A 17,946-nucleotide genomic window follows, 5' to 3' on the forward strand; every position below is an offset into this window, starting at 1 on the left:
CTCGCCTAAATGACCTGAATCTGGGAGTACAGGTACTCTCCACAACTCTATTCAATGTGCGGGACAAAATTGAGGCTATGATTAAGAAGTTGGAGCTCTTCTCTGTCTGCATTAACAATGACAACACACAGGTCTTTCCGTCACTGTATTTTTTTGTGTGTGCAAATGAACTCAGGCTTACTGACAATGTCAAACGTGATATAGCGAATAGCAAAGCACCTGAGTGAGTTGGGTGCACAATAACGCAGGTAGTTTCCTGAAACGGATGACACAAACAACTGGATTCGTTATCCCTTTCATACTCTGCCTCCAGTCCACTTACCGATATCTCAACAAGAGAGCCTCATCAAAATTGCAAGAAGCGGTTCTGTGAAAATTGAATTTAATCTGAAGCCACTGCCAGATTTTTGGATTAGGCTGCGCTCAGAGTGTACTGCCTTGGCAAATCGTGCTGTTAAGACACTGATGACCTTTGCAACCACGTACCTATGTGAGAGTGGATTCTCGGCTCTCACTAGCATGAAAACTAAATACAAGCACAGACTGTGTGTGGGAAATGATTTAAGACTGAGACTCTCCAATACAACCCAACATTGCAGAGTTATGTGCATCCTTCAAGCACACCCTTTTCATTAACCTGTGGTGAGTTATTCACAATTTCGATCAACAAATAAGGTTTTATATGTAAGATGGTTAAACAAAGAGCTAATTTATTGATTATTATTATATTATTATTTGTGCCCTTGTCCTATAAGAGCTATTTTTCACTTCCCACAAGCCGGGTTGTGACAAAAACTAATTCTTATGTTTAATGAATGTATCGTATAGTGTGTGTGTGGCAGCCTTACAATGATGGCAAAAAACAACATTTGAGAGTGTGCTGACCCTGGTGCTAGAGCTGCAGCTGCAGCTGCAGCTGGAGGTTGAATGTTTGAAGGGGTACGGGACTATAAAAAGTTTGGGAACCACTGCTATATTTCATAGCTCCTCCCTGGCCTCTGATACTGTTGCAGGATCTACTCCAATAATATCCTTTCGTATACAACTCCTAGAGTGTCAGGATGACACAGTTTCATATTCGCTTCTTTGGTGTTCTCATAGCAACGTCATCCCCTGTAAATTATTCACAGCTGCACTCACAGCATGAAAGAATAAACTCGTTATAGCATCCCCCATCTGGCTAGGCTACCGCATACAAAAGGGAGAAAACCAACTCTGAGACCTGAAATCCTAGGCTTGTCAACAGTGTTTAGCCTACTACGGTATTCACATTCGGGGATATACAGCAGGCAAATAGACTAATTTGGTATCCTTTCAATGTGCTTGAATGGAATAGCATAAAAAATGTATACAATTACTGTATAAAACTTTATTGTTTTAATATGCGTTCATTCCGTCCATTATTTCATAACCAGGGGTTTAAGGGTTTATGAACACATTACTTTCAGAGCAGACTATGGCTGTAAAATGTATTTCACCACATAAAACCCTGTTAACACATCAACTGTATTACAACAACTGGTTCCTGATCACTGCAAACAGGAGAACACACTGACAAAACAACAACATAGGGATTCAAATTGAATATCACAATGATCGTTTGAAGCATGTTTGTGATTATGCAAACAACCCAGCAAACCAAAATTAATTTTGTGAAAGTTCCCAGAACATTTGGTAGGTTGCGGCAAATGTTCTCACAACACAAAAACAGTTCACTTGTGCTGATGATTATACAATGTTTGTATAAAACATTTGCATTTTGCAAGAAGTTTCCCAGAACGTTGCTCTCATATTTTGTTGCAGCAGTATGTTGTAAAAAATGTTACTGCTGCATTGTGTTATTACATTACCTGGTAACCTAATGTGAACGTTTGGGGAATGTTCTGTGGTGTTTCTTACAGATGTTGTGCACAACATTTTAGGGAATGTTAGGAGAACATTCCAAGGATATTTCATTTAAAAATAAATATTGTACAAAATTATTTTGTTAATAAAAACATTATTTTAATGTTTTTGGGATGTTATCATCCTAAAACCCTAACTAGAACTTAAGGGGAATATTAGCTAATGTTCAGGGAATGTTCCTAGTTTGCTAGGAAAGGATTTGAGCCACTGCACATTAAGTAGACAAAATGGCATCAGAGGACCCTAACTTCATTGCTGATATTTTATATTGTACTCATTCTGTGATTTATACCAATGACCTTTGTGATTTTGATGATTGTCAAGCATAATATATATATTTTTTTACAAATTAGAATATGCCATTCTATGCCTTTCTAGCTTACTTTTATCTCTTAAGTGCATTCGAAAAGTATTCAGACCCCTTGACTTTTTCCACATTTTGTTACGTTACAGCCTTATTCTAAAATTGATTAAATAAATAAAAATCTTCATCAATCTACACACAATACCCCATAATGACAAAGCAAAAACAGGTTTTTTGAATTTTTTGAAAAGGTATTACAATTTTAAAATGATTTGCATCCTGTTTCCATTTATCATCCTTGAGATGTTTCTCCAACTTGATTGTCGTCAACCTGTGGTAAATTCAATTGATTTGAGATGATTTGGAAAGGCACACATCTGTCTATATAAGGTCCCACAGTTGACAGTGTATGTCAGAACAAAAACCAAGCCATGAGGTCAAAGGAATTGTCCGTAGAGCTCAGAGACAGGATTGTGTCAAGGCACAGATCTGGGGAAGGATACCAAAACATTTCTGCAGCATTGCAAGAACACAGTGGCCTCCATCATTTGTAAATGGAAGACGTTTGGCACCGCCAAGGCTCTTCCTAGAGCTAGCCGCCTGGCCAAACTGAGCAATCGGGGGAGAAGGGCCTTGGTCAGGGAAGTGACCAAGAACCCGATGGTCACTCTGACAGAGTTCCTCTGTGGAGATGGGAGAACCTTCCAGAAGGACAACCATCTGTGCAGCACTCCACCAGTCAGGCCTTTATGGTAGAGTGGCCAGACGGAAGTCACTCCTCAGTAAAAGCCGGCTTGAAGTTTGCCAAAGGCACCTAAACACTCTCTTTGGCCTGAATGGCAAGCGTCACGTGTGGAGGAAACCTGGCACCATCCCAAGGGTGAAGCATGGTGGTGGCAGCATCATGCTGTGGGGATTTTTTTCAGCAGCAGGGACTGGGAGACTAATCAGGATCGAGGCAAAGATGAACGGAGCAAAGTACAGAGAGATCCTTGATGAAAACCTGCTCCAGAGCATTCAGGACCTAGACTGGGGCGAAGTTTCACCTTCCAACAGCACAATGATCTAAGCACACAACAAAGACAACGCAGAAGTGGCTTCGGGACAAGTCTCAGAATGTCCTTGAGTGGCCCAGCCAGAGACCTGGACTTGAACCCCATCGAACATCTCTGGAGAGACCTGAAAATAGCTGTGCAGCAACGCTCCCCATCCATCGCTCCCTGACAGAGCTTGAGAGGATCTGCAGAGAAGAATGTGGAAAAACTCCCCAAATACCGGTGTTTACTGAGTAAAGGGTCTGAAAACCTGTTTTTGCTTTGTTATTATTGGGTGTTGTGTGTACATTGATGAGTTAAAAAAAAACTATTTAATCAATTTTAGAATAAGGCTGTAAAATAACAACATTTGGAAAAAGTCAAGGGGGTCTGAATACTTTCCGAATGCACTGTACGTACATTGCTTGAATTGCGCCTGCTCGTAATACAGTAATATGCTCAAAACCCATAACCATTAAAGGTATAGTTCAAACAAATTGACATGATATTCCTCTTACCGTTGCTGCTGTCAATTTCAGTATTTTTGTGAACTACCCCTTTAAGTGGTATTACGACCATTCCTTTGCTCATTGTACATGGTAAGAAGAACAAGATACAGAGAAAAAAAACAATCAAAAGACTAGATAAAGACAATCTCCATTTTCAGGTTGAAAGGAGCATAAAACATGACTGGCTTATTCTGGCTTATTTTCTTAATGACTATTGCCCATAAAAACGCACAGAGATTTGAATACTTTTAAATCCAACACTCGCTGTTTAAGATTCAGTCCCTGAAGGTAAAACAGTCTTGGGTATAGTATCAAGATGTCTATCTCTCATAGATTCCACATATATTTAAAGAGAATATAGTGTGTCCACCCTCATTTTGAAGTCAGTAAACTTGAGTCTCACATCATTTTCATGTTGAATTTACGCGGCGCATCGCCGGTTGGACTACTCTCACCTGCCTCCGCCTTACGGGGTACATACTCAATCTCTATGTTTGGCTTGACGTTGCCTTTTCCTCTGCTCCAGAGGAAGAGGATGACGAGACAGAAGAGGACGACACCGAGGAATGAGATAAATCCCATGGTGGTTGCGATGATCAGAGTCTTCACGTCGAACGGGAAGGGAACCTGGGCAAGGGTCCCGTTGGCCCCGTCCTCGCTGGGCTGGTTGGAGATGAAAGCAAACGTCTTGTTGGGCTGGTGCGGCCAGTTGGGCGAGTAGCTGTGCACATGCAGGTGGGCAGGCTTGGTGTCATTCCCTGCTGCATTGCTGGCGATGCACAGGTAGGTACCGTTGTCCTGGATCTGGGCGTAGCGCACCTCTAGCGTGCCCTCGGGGGACACGCTGAGACGCCCCACAGACTTGGTGGTGATGAACTGCTTCTTGGGGGACAGCCACATGATCACGGGGGCTGGGTCGCCGTCCGCCTGGCATGTGTAATGGACCGTTGTGCCCTCGTCCACGTGCCTCTGCAGTGCCTTGTGGTCTTGTATCCTGGACTTCTGGCAGGTGAAGGAATCGGAGGGGAGGATGTCGGGGAAGTCTTTGAACTCCTTGCCCTGCACGGCCTTGGGCAAAGAGCAGGCGGGCTGCTGCCGGTTGAAGTTGAGCCTCCAGCGGCGGCGGAAGACCCAGAGCAGCCGGCAGTCGCAGGCCAGTGGGTTATCGTACAGTGCCAGGGTCTCCAGGTTCCCCACGGAGTGAAAGACAGATTCCTCCAGGGTGCTCAGGCTATTGCTGGATACGTTGAGGACACGGAGGTGGTTCAAGCCCCGGAAGGAGTAGGGCTCGATTGTGGCTAATCTCCCTCCTACCAAGTGGAAGGCCTGGAGCCTCATTAGATTGTGCAGCTTGTTCCCCTCCACCGTGTGAATGGGATTAAAAGACAAGTTGAGATAGAGAAGGTGCCCAAGGTGTCGGATGGCCTGGTAAGGGATGGCAGTGAGGTTACAGTTTGTGATGGTCAGGGAGGTGATGTTGAGGCCATACAGGCATTTGGAGGTCATGGTGTCCAGGTAGGGCCAGTAGGAGATCTCTAACACCCTCAGGCGGTCAAGCCTCTTGAAGGAGTAATCCCTGACAGCGTTGACGGTGAGGTGGCGTAGTCGCAGTGACAGCAGGTTGTGCAGATGGCTCAGGGCCTCGGTGGGCACCGAGGTCAGGTTGCAGCGCTGCATGGTCAGCTGTTCCAGGCTGCTGAGGCCGTGGAATGCTCGGTGAGAGATGAACACCAGGTCGTTATCGCCGACTTCCAGAGCCTTCAGATTGTACAGCTCCTGGAACATGTAGTCCAGCAGGATGACAATTCTGTTCTCGCTAATGTCCAGCTGGGTGAGGTTGCTGAGGCCTGTGAACACTCCCAACTGGATTAGCTTAAGCTGGTTGTTGCGCAGCCCCAGAGTCCGCAAGCCGACAAGGTTGCTAAAAGCCCCGGGCTCCATGGAAGAGATATTGTTCTCATTGAGCTGCAGCTCCTCCAGCTGTGGGTAGTTGATGAACTCCTCAGGCCCCAGGCTTTTCAGACGGTTCTTGCTGAGGTCCAGTAGTTTCGTCTCGATGGGGATGCCCTCGGGAAACGAGGCCAGCCTCCGTCGATGGCACACCACGGAACGTTCCTGAGCATTACACTCACAGCGGGACGGGCAGCCGGTGGTGGAGCCGGAGAGGACAGTGCCCAGCATTAGGACCAGGATGGGCTGCCAGCACGCCACCAGGTAGCTGTGCCCACCTGCCTCCCCGGACACCATTCTACTGCTTCCCTGCGGAGACAGAAGTAAGAGGGATGGTTGGTACATTTAAAGGACAACTACATCTATAAACACATTTTTTTTAATATATTATTTTGTCAGGTTTGACGCTTATCTCCTGAAGTATTATTGATATAAAAAAACAATTGTGTTTATTTAACAAACAATACTTTAGCCACACAACAGACAAAAATCACAACTCTTGCCCAAAAGATGATGTCACAGGGTTACATTCGCCTCAGATTTGGACTAAAGGCTGCTCTGGGTTAGACAAGTGGTAGAAATATCCGCTGAAATACCAGAAGGTGAACAGAAAACCTCAGATTTCCTTTCACAACAAAAATCTTCTTAAAACTATTTCTGTCATGTTTAGTAACTACACCACTCACAGAGGACACATCTGAATTACAGCTTTAATAGTGTTTTTTAATGCAATGGACGACAAAGCTCAAATTAGTCCTTTTCACTTCCGATTAGGCTCTCTCATAAACCTCAATCAACTAAATGAAGCAGACAAAGTATTTACAGCAATAAACAAATGTCAGTTTAATTTACAAATCATGGAGAGATACCTACTTCCAATGTGAAAGAGAATTATGCCAGGCTTGTATGGAACATAATGTTTTGTTCTGTACAAGTGCAATTGCCTGGAGGACCCTCTATTCCGATTGCAGGTTACTCTTCTCTGTTACTCTTCTCTTATCTGTGTGTCAGGGTCCTAAACACCAACTGCTGCTCTATCGACTTAGGACTCTAAGTCTTCTGTAAACCCCGAAGAACTACTGTCCATCCAACCGTGAGGGACAGATACATTCTTCATCCTGGCTTTATGAACTCTTAATCTGCTGGACAAAGGAGAATGGGCTGCATTGTGGGCTCCAGGGTCTGTCAGTTACTGTTCTAGGTCTTAACAGCACCTTGAGTCGCCTGTCAATCTCCCTGTGACAAGTAGTTGGAATGAGAAATAGCTTACCGAAATGTGCTTTAATTCAATGCATTAAATGGCGTGAATAAACAAGTGTGCTGCCTGTAACTAAACACAACACTACCATGCGGCTGTCTGGCGAGCTGTCGACCTTGGAGTGATATACAACGGAGATTGCTTCAGAGAAGCGATAAACAGAGAGAGAGAGACTGTTTAAACCCTTATTTGCTTTAGACTCAGGGGCGCTTTAACTTGCAAAAGCCTTCAAGCTCTGGTTCCCACATCGATCATACAATTTGAGGCTCATCCATGTCTGTGGGATGTGCTCTGTGAAGAAGCCATGCTAAGTTAGAATAATAGCTCTCTGGACATTCTCTTTATTGAGAGGGCTTTACTTCACAGTCAAGCTAAAATCTGTACCATCCATCAATATGCGCTAATGTTGCTAAATGTACCTAAAGGACAGGGCAAATGTCACTGTCCTCAAACCATTTCACTGACTCCTGGCTAAAGCCCACAGAGACCGAGAGGAAGAAAGGCTGTCTGCACAGTGCAACAAGAATCTACAACCTCAAAAGTCAATCAAAAATACTGTTTGTTTTTTCCAAAATGCATGGTGAAAGAAAAGTGCCCAAGTTCAAAAACATCTGATGAAATAAATGCTACAGGGAGGATCACTTGTATGCAAGTCATGTAGGCATATATACATACTGAACATACAGTGACTAACCAAATATTGTGGTTTCACTAGACTGTACATTTCTCCAGGGACAGATACTAAACATGTTATCTAGACTGTACATTTCTTCAGGGACAGATACTAAACATGTTATCTAGACTGTACATTTCTCCAGGGACAGATACTAAACATGTTATCTAGACTGTACATTTCTCCAGGGACAGATACTAAACATGTTATCTAGACTGTACATTTCTCCAGGGACAGATACTAAACATGTTATCTAGACTGTACATTTCTCCAGGGACAGATACTAAACATGTTATCTAGACTGTACATTTCTTCAGGGACAGATACTAAACATGTTATCTAGACTGTACATTTCTCCAGGGACAGATTCCTGGACATAAACGAATGATCAAAGGTTCCATTTTAGGACCACGGTAACCGCAGTAACCAAAACTATGTGGCACATACCATAGAAATAGAATCTACCCATTATGCCATCATTGACTTGAATAGGGAGGCTTGTTCTATGGATTCTAGTTCTATGGCACATGCTACATTTGGCTTCCAAGAGTGGCTGCGGTCGACATCATATTTAACCACTGGGCAGTACAGTAAGATCTCATGGTTTATGTGGTATATAAAGTAGTAAGCTAACCATTCATATTGAACATTTCTGTTGTCTCCAATACATTCTCCAAAAGATAACTACTCTAGGAAGTATTTCACTTTGATCTACATACATCTGTTTTTCAGGTATTTCTGAGAAACACTCTATTACAGTATAATGAAAGTATAATATGCCGGTAGTACTACACACTAGATCAGTACCACAGCTGTACCTCGACAGGGTTTCCCACAGCGAGAGGAGCAAAACGATGAGTGTAAAGTAGAGAGTTGTACAAAGCTGTCCAGGTGTGTTAGAGTATGAATGGAAGTATCAAGTGGAACAGAAACAGTCTCCTGCCAGAGAACCAGCATGTCGTCACTGCTGATAAGTGGTGGTGCTGAATCAGCATATAAACAGCTTGAACTCACACAGATGAGAAGTGAGGGGGCTCATTCCCTGCAACACATAATGGTTTTTCAAGAGTGCTTCAATTGTTCGGCGGAGGTGCTCGATAGTATCTCTCGTTGCGCAACTTGTGTCACATAGTTGTGCGATTAACAAAACAGACTTGACAGTAGGATGAGAGTGATTCCACTGGTAGCAGTGTGCTAACACAAATTACACCTTACAAATGCCAGACGGAGAGAAAGTACTGCCATTAAAACAGCTAGGACTGTTATTTTAGCAGGACCAGCGACCCAGTAGGTCTAACTGTCTTCTACATTTCTCCTCCAATCTAAATCCACATTTTTCAAGGGGTTGTATAGTGACAGTATACACAACCCCTGTAATACACCAAAGTCTACTTTGTTTGTTTCAAACTGCAAGAACATGTTTCAGCCTTTCACCATACAGTATTATTGTGTGGCTTGTGAATGGATAGATCAGGTTGGTTTAAAAGCATTCACAGACCAACACCCAACCTAATTGAAGGTTGGAATATGCCACACAATAAAGATGAGAATTGAACCTTGGGTTCATGAATGTATTGGGTTAATGACTGTGAAATCTCACTGATGCTAATTGAGGGTTGGAATATACCACACAATAAAACATCTATTAGATATCTGATAGAGGAAATGGCTGGCCTTTATCTAGCCCAGACAGGACATCAGTCTACCAGCCGAGGAAAATAAAAAGGATGAAGGAGACATTTTGATATTTCAGCTGATAAAAGCACTTGAATGTAAATGTTGTGACGTCATTTCGAACTGTGATGAAATGCCAAACACAATGAGTCAAAGGGGTCTGGAATAACAACTCGCTAACACATGACTAAGGCTGCATTTACACAGGCACAACAATTCTGATCTTTTGCTAAGAATTGCTCTTTTGACCAACTCATAACTGGGCGTAAGATCAGAATTGTGTAAACGCAGCCTGTATCGCCCACTACATGTCCAGACAATAACATGGACGTGTAGATGAGAGGCATTGCTGTGCTTTGGTGCTTTAGTTGTATCCTAACCTAAAGTCATGCAGCCTTATTGATGTTTTGTCCTCCTGTGAAAATATGTTACAGTGAGAGAATGGTTACATGGATATTCTACTGTATTATGTAATCCGGGATTCACTTGCAAAAGTTTGTATTTTTATTTGTTATTTTATGTGGGTCAGAAATAAACCAAATAATGTAATTGAAATAACCCTTAAAATGACAAGAGAACCCATTACCAATGTTGCTTTCTGTCTCAAATCACTTTGCATGTTTGTATTGGAGTTTAGTGCATGATCTCATTTCTTTCCACTTTGGAGGAAATTCAACCCATAAAAACAGGAAATTCAACCCCTCTCTCCCTGCCTCTCTCCCTGTCTCCACCTCCCTCTCTCTCTGTTTCCATCTCCATCTCTCTCTCCCTGCCTCTCTCCCTGTCACCACCTCCCTCTCTCTCTGTTTCCATCTCCATCTCTCTCTCCCTGCCTCTCTCCCTGTCACCACCTCCCTCTCCCTCTGTTTCCATCTCCATCTCTCTCTCCCTGTCTCCACCTCCCTCTCCCTCTCTCTCTGTTTCCATCTCCATCTCTCTCTCCCTGCCTCTCTCCCTGTCTCCACCTCCCTCTCTCTCTGTTTCCATCTCCATCTCTCTCTCCCTGCCTCTCTCCCTGTCACCACCTCCCTCTCTCTCTGTTTCCATCTCCATCTCTCTCTCCCTGTCTCTCTCCCTGTCACCACCTCCCTCTCCCTCTGTTTCCATCTCCATCTCTCTCTTCCTGTCTCCCTCCCTGTCACCACCTCCCTCTCTCTCTGTTTCCATCTCCATCTCTCTCTCCCTGCCTCTCTCCCTGTCACCACCTCCCTCTCTCTCTGTTTCCATCTCCATCTCTCTCTCCCTGCCTCTCTCCCTGTCACCACCTCCCTCTCTCACTGTTTCCATCTCCATCTCTCTCTCCATCTCTCTCTCCCTGTCTCCCTCTTTCCCTGTCTCTCCATCCCTCTTTCCCTGTCTCTCCATCCCTCTCTCCCTGTCTCTCCATCCCTCTTTCCCTGTCTCTCCATCCCTCCCTGCCTCTTTCCCTGTCTCTCCATCCCTCTTTCCCTGTCTCTCCATCCCTCTCTCCCTGTATCCACCTCCCTCTCTCCCTGTTTCTCCATCCCTCTCTCCCTGTCTCTCCATCCCTCTCTCCATGTCCTCTTAGTACTGACCTTGGGAGGAAGCACAGTGGACCTTCCTCTTCCTCCTCTCTCCTGCAGTTGTAGGACTGCTAGCCCTTTCCTCTCTGGACCTTTCGTTCTCATCACATTCTGACACATTTTTCTCTCCCCAACTACTCTCTCTACTATCCCCCCCCCCCCCCCCTCCTGTAAGATGCAGCTGAGCAAGGAAGCTGGTAATCACATTCCCTGTCTATACAGAACCACATAGAACCTGTTTCTCCATCCCTATCTCCCTGTCTCCACCTCCCTCTCTCCCTGTCTCTCCATCCCTCTCTCCCTGTCTCCACCTCCCTCTCTCCCTGTCTCCACCTCCCTCTCTCCCTGTCTCCACCTCCCTCTCTCCCTGTCTCCACCTCCCTCTCTCCCTGTCTCCACCTTCCTCTCTACCTGTCTCTCCATCCCTCTCTCCCTGTCTCCACCTTCCTCTTTCCCTGTCTCTCCATCCCTCTCTCCCTGTCTCCACCTTCCTCTCTCCCTGTCTCTCCATCCCTCTCTCCCTGACTCCACCTCCCTCTCTCCCTGTTTCTCCATCCCTCTCTCCCTGTCTCTCCATCCCTCTCTCCCTGTCTCTCCATCCCTCTCTCCCTGTCTCCACCTCCCTCTCTCCCTGTTTCTCCATCCCTCTCTCCCTGTCTCCACCTCCCTCTCTCCCTGTTTCTCCATCCCTCTCTCCCTGTCTCTCCATCCCTCTCTCCCTGTCTCTCCATCCCTCTCTCCCTGTCTCCACCTTCCTATCTCCCTGTCTCTCCATCCCTCTCTCCCTGTCTCCACCTCCCTCTCTCCCTGTTTCTCCATTCCTCTCTCCCTGTCTCCACCTCCCTCTCTCCCTGTTTCTCCATCCCTCTCTCCCTGTTTCTCCATCCCTCTCTCCCTGTTTCTCCATCCCTCTCTCCCTGTCTCTCCAGCCCTCTCTCCCTGTTTCTCCATCCCTCTCTCCCTGTCTCCACCTTCCTCTCTCCCTGTCTCTCCATCCCTCTCTCCCTGTCTCCACCTTCCTCTCCCCCTGTCTCTCCATCCCTCTCTCCCTGTCTCCACCTTCCTCTCCCCCTGTCTCTCCATCCCTCTCTCCCTGTCTCCACCTCCCTATCTCCCTGTTTCTCCATCCCTCTCTCCCTGTCTCCACCTCCCTCTCTCCCTGTTTCTCCATCCCTCTCTCCCTGTCTCCACCTTCCTCTCTCCCTGTCTCTCCATCCCTCTCTCCCTGTCTCCACCTTCCTCTCCCCCTGTCTCTCCATCCCTCTCTCCCTGTCTCCACCTTCCTCTCTCCCTGTTTCTCCATCCCTCTCTTATTTTATTTTATTTCACCTTTATTTAACCAGGTAGGCCAGTTGAGAACAAGTTCTCATTTACAACTGCGACCTGGCCAAGATAAAGCAAAGCAGTGCGACACAAACAACACAGAGTTACATGGAATAAACAAGCGTACAGTCAATAACACAATAGAAAAAAAAGAAAGTCTATATACAGTGTGTGCAAATGGCATGAGGAGGTATGGCAATAAATAGGCCATAGTAGCGAAGTAATTACAATTTAGCAGATTAACACTGGAGTGATAGATAAGCAGATGATGAGCAGATGATTGTGTGTAAGTAGTGATACTGGTGTGCAAAAGAGCTGCAAGTAAATAAAAACAATATGGGGATGAGGTAGGTAGATTGGGTGGGCTATTTACAGATGGACAATGTACAGCTGCAGCGATTGGTAAGCTGCTCAGATAGCTGATGTTTAAAGTTAGTGAGGGAAATGTAAGTCTCCAGCTTCAGCGATTTTTGCAATTCGTTCCAGTCACTGGCAGCAGAGAACTGGAAGGAAAGGCGGCCAAAGGAGGTGTTGGCTTTGGGGATGACCAGTGAGATATACCTGCTGGAGCGCGTGCTACGGGTGGGTGGTGTTATCGTGACCAGTGAACTGAGATAAGGCGGAGCTTTACCTAGCATAGACTTATAGATGACCTGGAGCCAGTGGGTCTGGCGATGAATATGTAGCGAGGGCCAGCCGACTAGAGCATACAGGTTGCAGTGGTGGGTGGTATAAGGCGCTTTGGTAACAAAACGGATGGCACTGTGATAGACTGCATCCAATTTGCTGAGTTGAGTATTGGAAGCTATTTTGTAGATGACATCGCCGAAGTCGAGGATCGGTAGGATAGTCAGTTTTACTAGGGTAAGTTTGGCGGCGTGATTGAAGGAGGCTTTGTTGTGAAATAGAAAGCCGATTCTAGATTTGATTTTGGATTGGAGATGTTTGATATGAGTCTGGAAGGAGAGTTTACAGTCTAGCCAGACACCTAGGTATTTGTAGTTGTCCACATATTCTAGGTCAGAACTGTCCAGAGTAGTGATGCTTGTCGGGCGGGCGGGTGCGGGCAGCGAACGGTTGAAAAGCATGCATTTGGTTTTGATAGCATTTAAGGGCAGTTGGAGGCCACGGAATGAGTGTTGTATGGCATTGAAGCTCGTTTGGAGGTTAATTAACACAGTGTCCAAAGAAGGGCCAGATGTATACAGAATGGTTTCGTCTGCGTAGAGGTGGATCAGGGAATCACCTGCAGCAAGAGCGATCTCTCTCTCCCTGTTTCTCTATCTCTCTCTCCCTGTCTCTCCAACCCTCTCTCCCTGTCTCTCCATCCCTCTCTCCATGTCCTCTTAGTAATGACCTTGGGAGGAAGCACAGTGGACCTTCCTCTTCCTCCTCTCTCCTGCAGTTGTAGGACTGCTAGCCCTTTCCTCTCTGGACCTCTCGTTCTCATCACATTCTGACACATTTTTCTCTCCCCAACTACTCTCTCTACTATCCGCCCCCCCCCCCCCTCTCTCACTGTCTCTCCATCCCTCTCTCCCTGTCTCTCCATCCCTCTCTCCATGTCCTCTTAGTAATGACCTTGGGAGGAAGCACAGTGGACCTTCCTCTTCCTCCTCTCTCCTGCAGTTGTAGGACTGCTAGCCCTTTCCTCTCTGGACCTCTCGTTCTCATCACATTCTGACACATTTTTCTCTCCCCAACTACTCTCTCTACTATCCCCCCCCCCCCCCCCCCCCCCTCTCTCCTGTAAGATGCAGCTGAGCAAGGAAGCTGGTAATCACAGGGAGTGGTCCACTTACACTGTGAATGTCTATACATTCCCTGTCTATACAGAACCACATAGAACAATGACCGCATGGAACTCTATTCCACATCAAGTAACTCATGCAAGCGGTAAATTTGTATAAAAAAAAAAACATATAAAAATACACCTTATGGAACAGCGGGGACTGTGAAGAAACACAGGCACAGACACATGCACACACACACTCACGATAACACAATTTTGTATTGTAGATATGTGGTAGTAGAGTAGTGGCCTGAGGGCACACACTGAATGTATTGTGGATGTATTGGAATGTTTTTTAAATTGTATAACTGCCTTAATTTTGCTGGACCCCGGGAAGAGTAGCTGCTGTCTTGGCAGCAGCTAATGGGGATCCATAATAAATCCAAATACTATTCTATGACCTATGAGCCTAATTTTTCTAGGCTAACTATGCAATGCTAACTATTCAATGCTAACTATTCAATGCTAACTATTCAAGGATAACTATTCAATGCTAACTATTCAAGGCTTAATATTCAAGGGTAACTATTCAATGCTAACTATTCAAGGCTTAATATTCAAGGATAACTGTTCCATGTTTACTATTCAAGGCTTAATATTCAAGGGTAACTATTCAATGCTAACTATTCAAGGCTTAATATTTAAGGGTAACTATTCAATGCTAACTATTCAAGGATAACTGTTCCATGTTTACTATTCAAGGCTTAATATTCAAGGGTAACTATTCAATGCTAACTACTCAAGGATAACTGTTCCATGTTTACTATTCAAGGCTAACTATTCAAGGCTAACTATTCAATGCTAACTATTCAAGGCTTAATATTCAAGGTTAACTATTCAATGCTAACTATTCAAGGATAACTATTCCATGTTTACTATTCAAGGCTAACTATTCAATGCTAACTATTCAAGGCTAACTATTTTTTTATTTCACCTTTATTTAACCAGGTAGGCCAGTTGAGACCAAGTTCTCATTTACAACTGCGACCTGGCCAAGATAAAGCAAAGCAGTGCGACACAAACAACAACACAGAGTTACACATGGAATAAACAAATGTACAGTCAATAACACAATAGAAAAAGTCTATATACAGTGTGTGCAAATGGCGTGAGGAGGTAAGGCAATAAATAGGCCAAAGTAGCGAAGTAATTACAACTTAGCAAATGAACACTGGAGTGATAGATGTGCAGATGATGATGTGCAAGTAGAAATACTGGTGTGCAAAAGAGCAAAAAAGTAAATAAAAACAATATGGGGATGAGGTAGGTAGATGGATGGGCTATTTACAGATGGGCTGTGCAGCGATCGGTAAGCTGCTCAGATAGCTGATGCTTAAAGTTAGTGAAGGAGATATAAGTCTCCAACTTCAGCCATTTTTGCATTTCATTCCAGTCATTGGCAGCAGAGAAATGGAAGGAAAGGCAGCCAAAGGGGGTATTGGCTTTGGGGATGACCAATTCAAGGCTAACTATTCAAGGCTTACTATTCAATGCTAACTATTCAAGGCCAGCTATTCAAGGTTTAATATTCAAGGCTAGCTTTTCAAAGCTAAATATTCAAGGCTAACTATTCAAAACTAACTATAGCAAACAACCTTACACAACATACTATAGATGAGACAACTTGGCCTATTGTGTCAGCTGTGCAAATAAGGATAGTTGTCAATCATTCACTACATGTTTTCAATCATTCACAACACATGAAGTATGAAGGATTTTCTATGACTTTGTATAGAGACATGGGAACACAAAACGCAAACAACATGTTGGATGTTGGTATTTCTCTTCCCCTTCCACACAAATTGGTAACATAGTGACTGACCTTCAAGGCAAGAAAAAGATTGATTTTACAGGCAGCAATTCTGCTATGCTGGGCATCAACACTGTAGATGACTCAGTATGCCTATCAGTGAAAACCAGGGAATTAAAAGAGGTTGATACTTCTAATTGGTACTTTCCTGCTTCAAAATTCCTTTACCAAATTACTCAAATTATTGGACCAAATAATATTTAGAGACACTTGTTTCAATTAATCCCATCTAAATAAATCAAAAGGTCTGCTAAATGACTAAAATGTAAAATGTAAAGGTACTGTCACATGAAGTGTAACCAATAAGTCAGGTTGGGTAAGCCTCACATCTTAATGATACTGTACTGTAATACCATGAAGCTAATGAGTTAGCTTCACATCTCAATGATACTGTACTGTAATACCATGAAGTTAATGAGTTAGCCTCACACATCAATGATACTGTACTGTAATACCATGAAGCTAATGAGTTAGCCTCACCTCTCAATGATACTGTAATACCATGAAGCTAATGAGTTAGCCTCACATCTCAATGATACTGTACTGTAATACCATGAAGTAATGAGTTAACCTCACATCTCAATGATACTGTACTGTAATACCATGAAGCTAATGAGTTAGCCTCACATATCAATGATACTGTACTGTAATACCATGAAGTTAATGAGTTAACCTCACATCTCAATGATACTGTACTGTAATACCATGAAGCTAATGAGTTAGCCTCACATATCAATGATACTGTAATTCCATGAAGCTAATGAGTTAGCCTCACATCTCAATGATACTGTACTGTAATACCATGAAGCTAATGAGTTAGCCTCACATCTTAATGATACTGTAATTCCATGAAGCTAATGAGTTAGCCTCACATCTCAATGATACTGTACTGTAATAACATGAAGCTAATGAGTTAGCCTCACATCTAAATGATACTGTACTGTAATACCATGAAGCTAATGAGTTAGCCTCACATATCAATGATACTGTACTGTAATACCATGAAGCTAATGAGTTAGCCTCACATCTCAATGATACTGTAATTCCATGAAGCTAATGAGTTAGCCTCACATATCAATGATACTGTAATTCCATGAAGCTAATGAGTTAGCCTCACATATCAATGATACTGTAATTCCATGAAGCTAATGAGTTAGCCTCACATCTCAACGATACTGTAATACCATGAAGCTAATGAGTTAGCCTCACACCTCAATGATAGTGTAATTCCATGAAGCTAATGAGTTAGCCTCACATCTCAACGATACTGTAATTCCATGAAGCTAATGAGTTAGCCTCACATCTCAATGATACTGTAATTCCATGAAGCTAATGAGTTAGCCTCACATATCAATGATACTGTAATACCATGAAGCTAATGAGTTAGCCTCACATCTCAATGATACTGTAATTCCATGAAGCTAATGAGTTAGCCTCACATATCAATGATACTGTAATACCATGAAGCTAATGAGTTAGCCTCACATCTCAATGATACTGTACTGTAATACCATGAAGTTAATGAGTTAGCCTCACACATCAATGATACTGTAATACCATGAAGCTAATGAGTTAGCCTCACATCTCAATGATACTGTAATACCATGGAGCTAATGAGTTAGCCTCACATCTCAATGATACTGTAATACCATGAAGCTAATGAGTTAGCCTCACATCTCAATGATACTGTAATACCATGAAGCTAATGAGGGTAAAGCAGTTGGCATCCCAATACGTTCAATTTGAAATGGAAATGGAAACAACTTCTTTTTTATGCTTTGAGCTTTATTTTTAGTCTAAAACAACCCTCCTTTGATGTTCCGTTTGACTACTCTAAGATTTAGATCAAAGAGTTTTTGACAGCTGAGAATCTGTTAAAAGTTGACTTACAGCAAAAACTCTGGACACCTTGATGTTGACATACTGTAAAGAGACACTTCTCAGACAGATTGTGCCAAAATCAATAAATATTCTCAAATTTCACAAACCATCAAACAAAGATAATTTCAAAGCAATTCAACACTTTCAAACTATTGTCTAAAGTGTAGGCTACATACTGTAGATTGCGTAAAATGAAAAGCTGGGTATTATTAAGTACTTCATAAAAGTACACTTTGCATGTGTAGCAGGTTGATTTTACATGAGAAATTAAGTAAATTAGAGCTCATTG

At 43.6% G+C, this 17,946-nt stretch overlaps 1 protein-coding gene across 1 annotated transcript in view; it reads right to left on the reverse strand.

The window, feature by feature from the left end:
* Positions 1-1,362: 1,362 nt before the first annotated feature.
* LOC106587771 (leucine-rich repeat and immunoglobulin-like domain-containing nogo receptor-interacting protein 1-B) overlaps positions 1,363-17,946 on the reverse strand; it is a 30,450-nt gene continuing 13,866 nt past the window's right edge. The window contains exon 2 of the mRNA XM_045708913.2: positions 1,363-6,011. Coding sequence (XP_045564869.1) covers positions 4,152-6,011 — 1,860 coding nt within the window. The 3' untranslated portion in view covers positions 1,363-4,151. The remainder of the gene's footprint in view (positions 6,012-17,946) is intronic.

The sequence above is a fragment of the Salmo salar genome, chromosome 26, assembly GCF_965601325.2.
Source record: "Salmo salar chromosome 26, fSalSal1, whole genome shotgun sequence".
Lineage (NCBI taxonomy): Eukaryota > Metazoa > Chordata > Actinopteri > Salmoniformes > Salmonidae > Salmo > Salmo salar.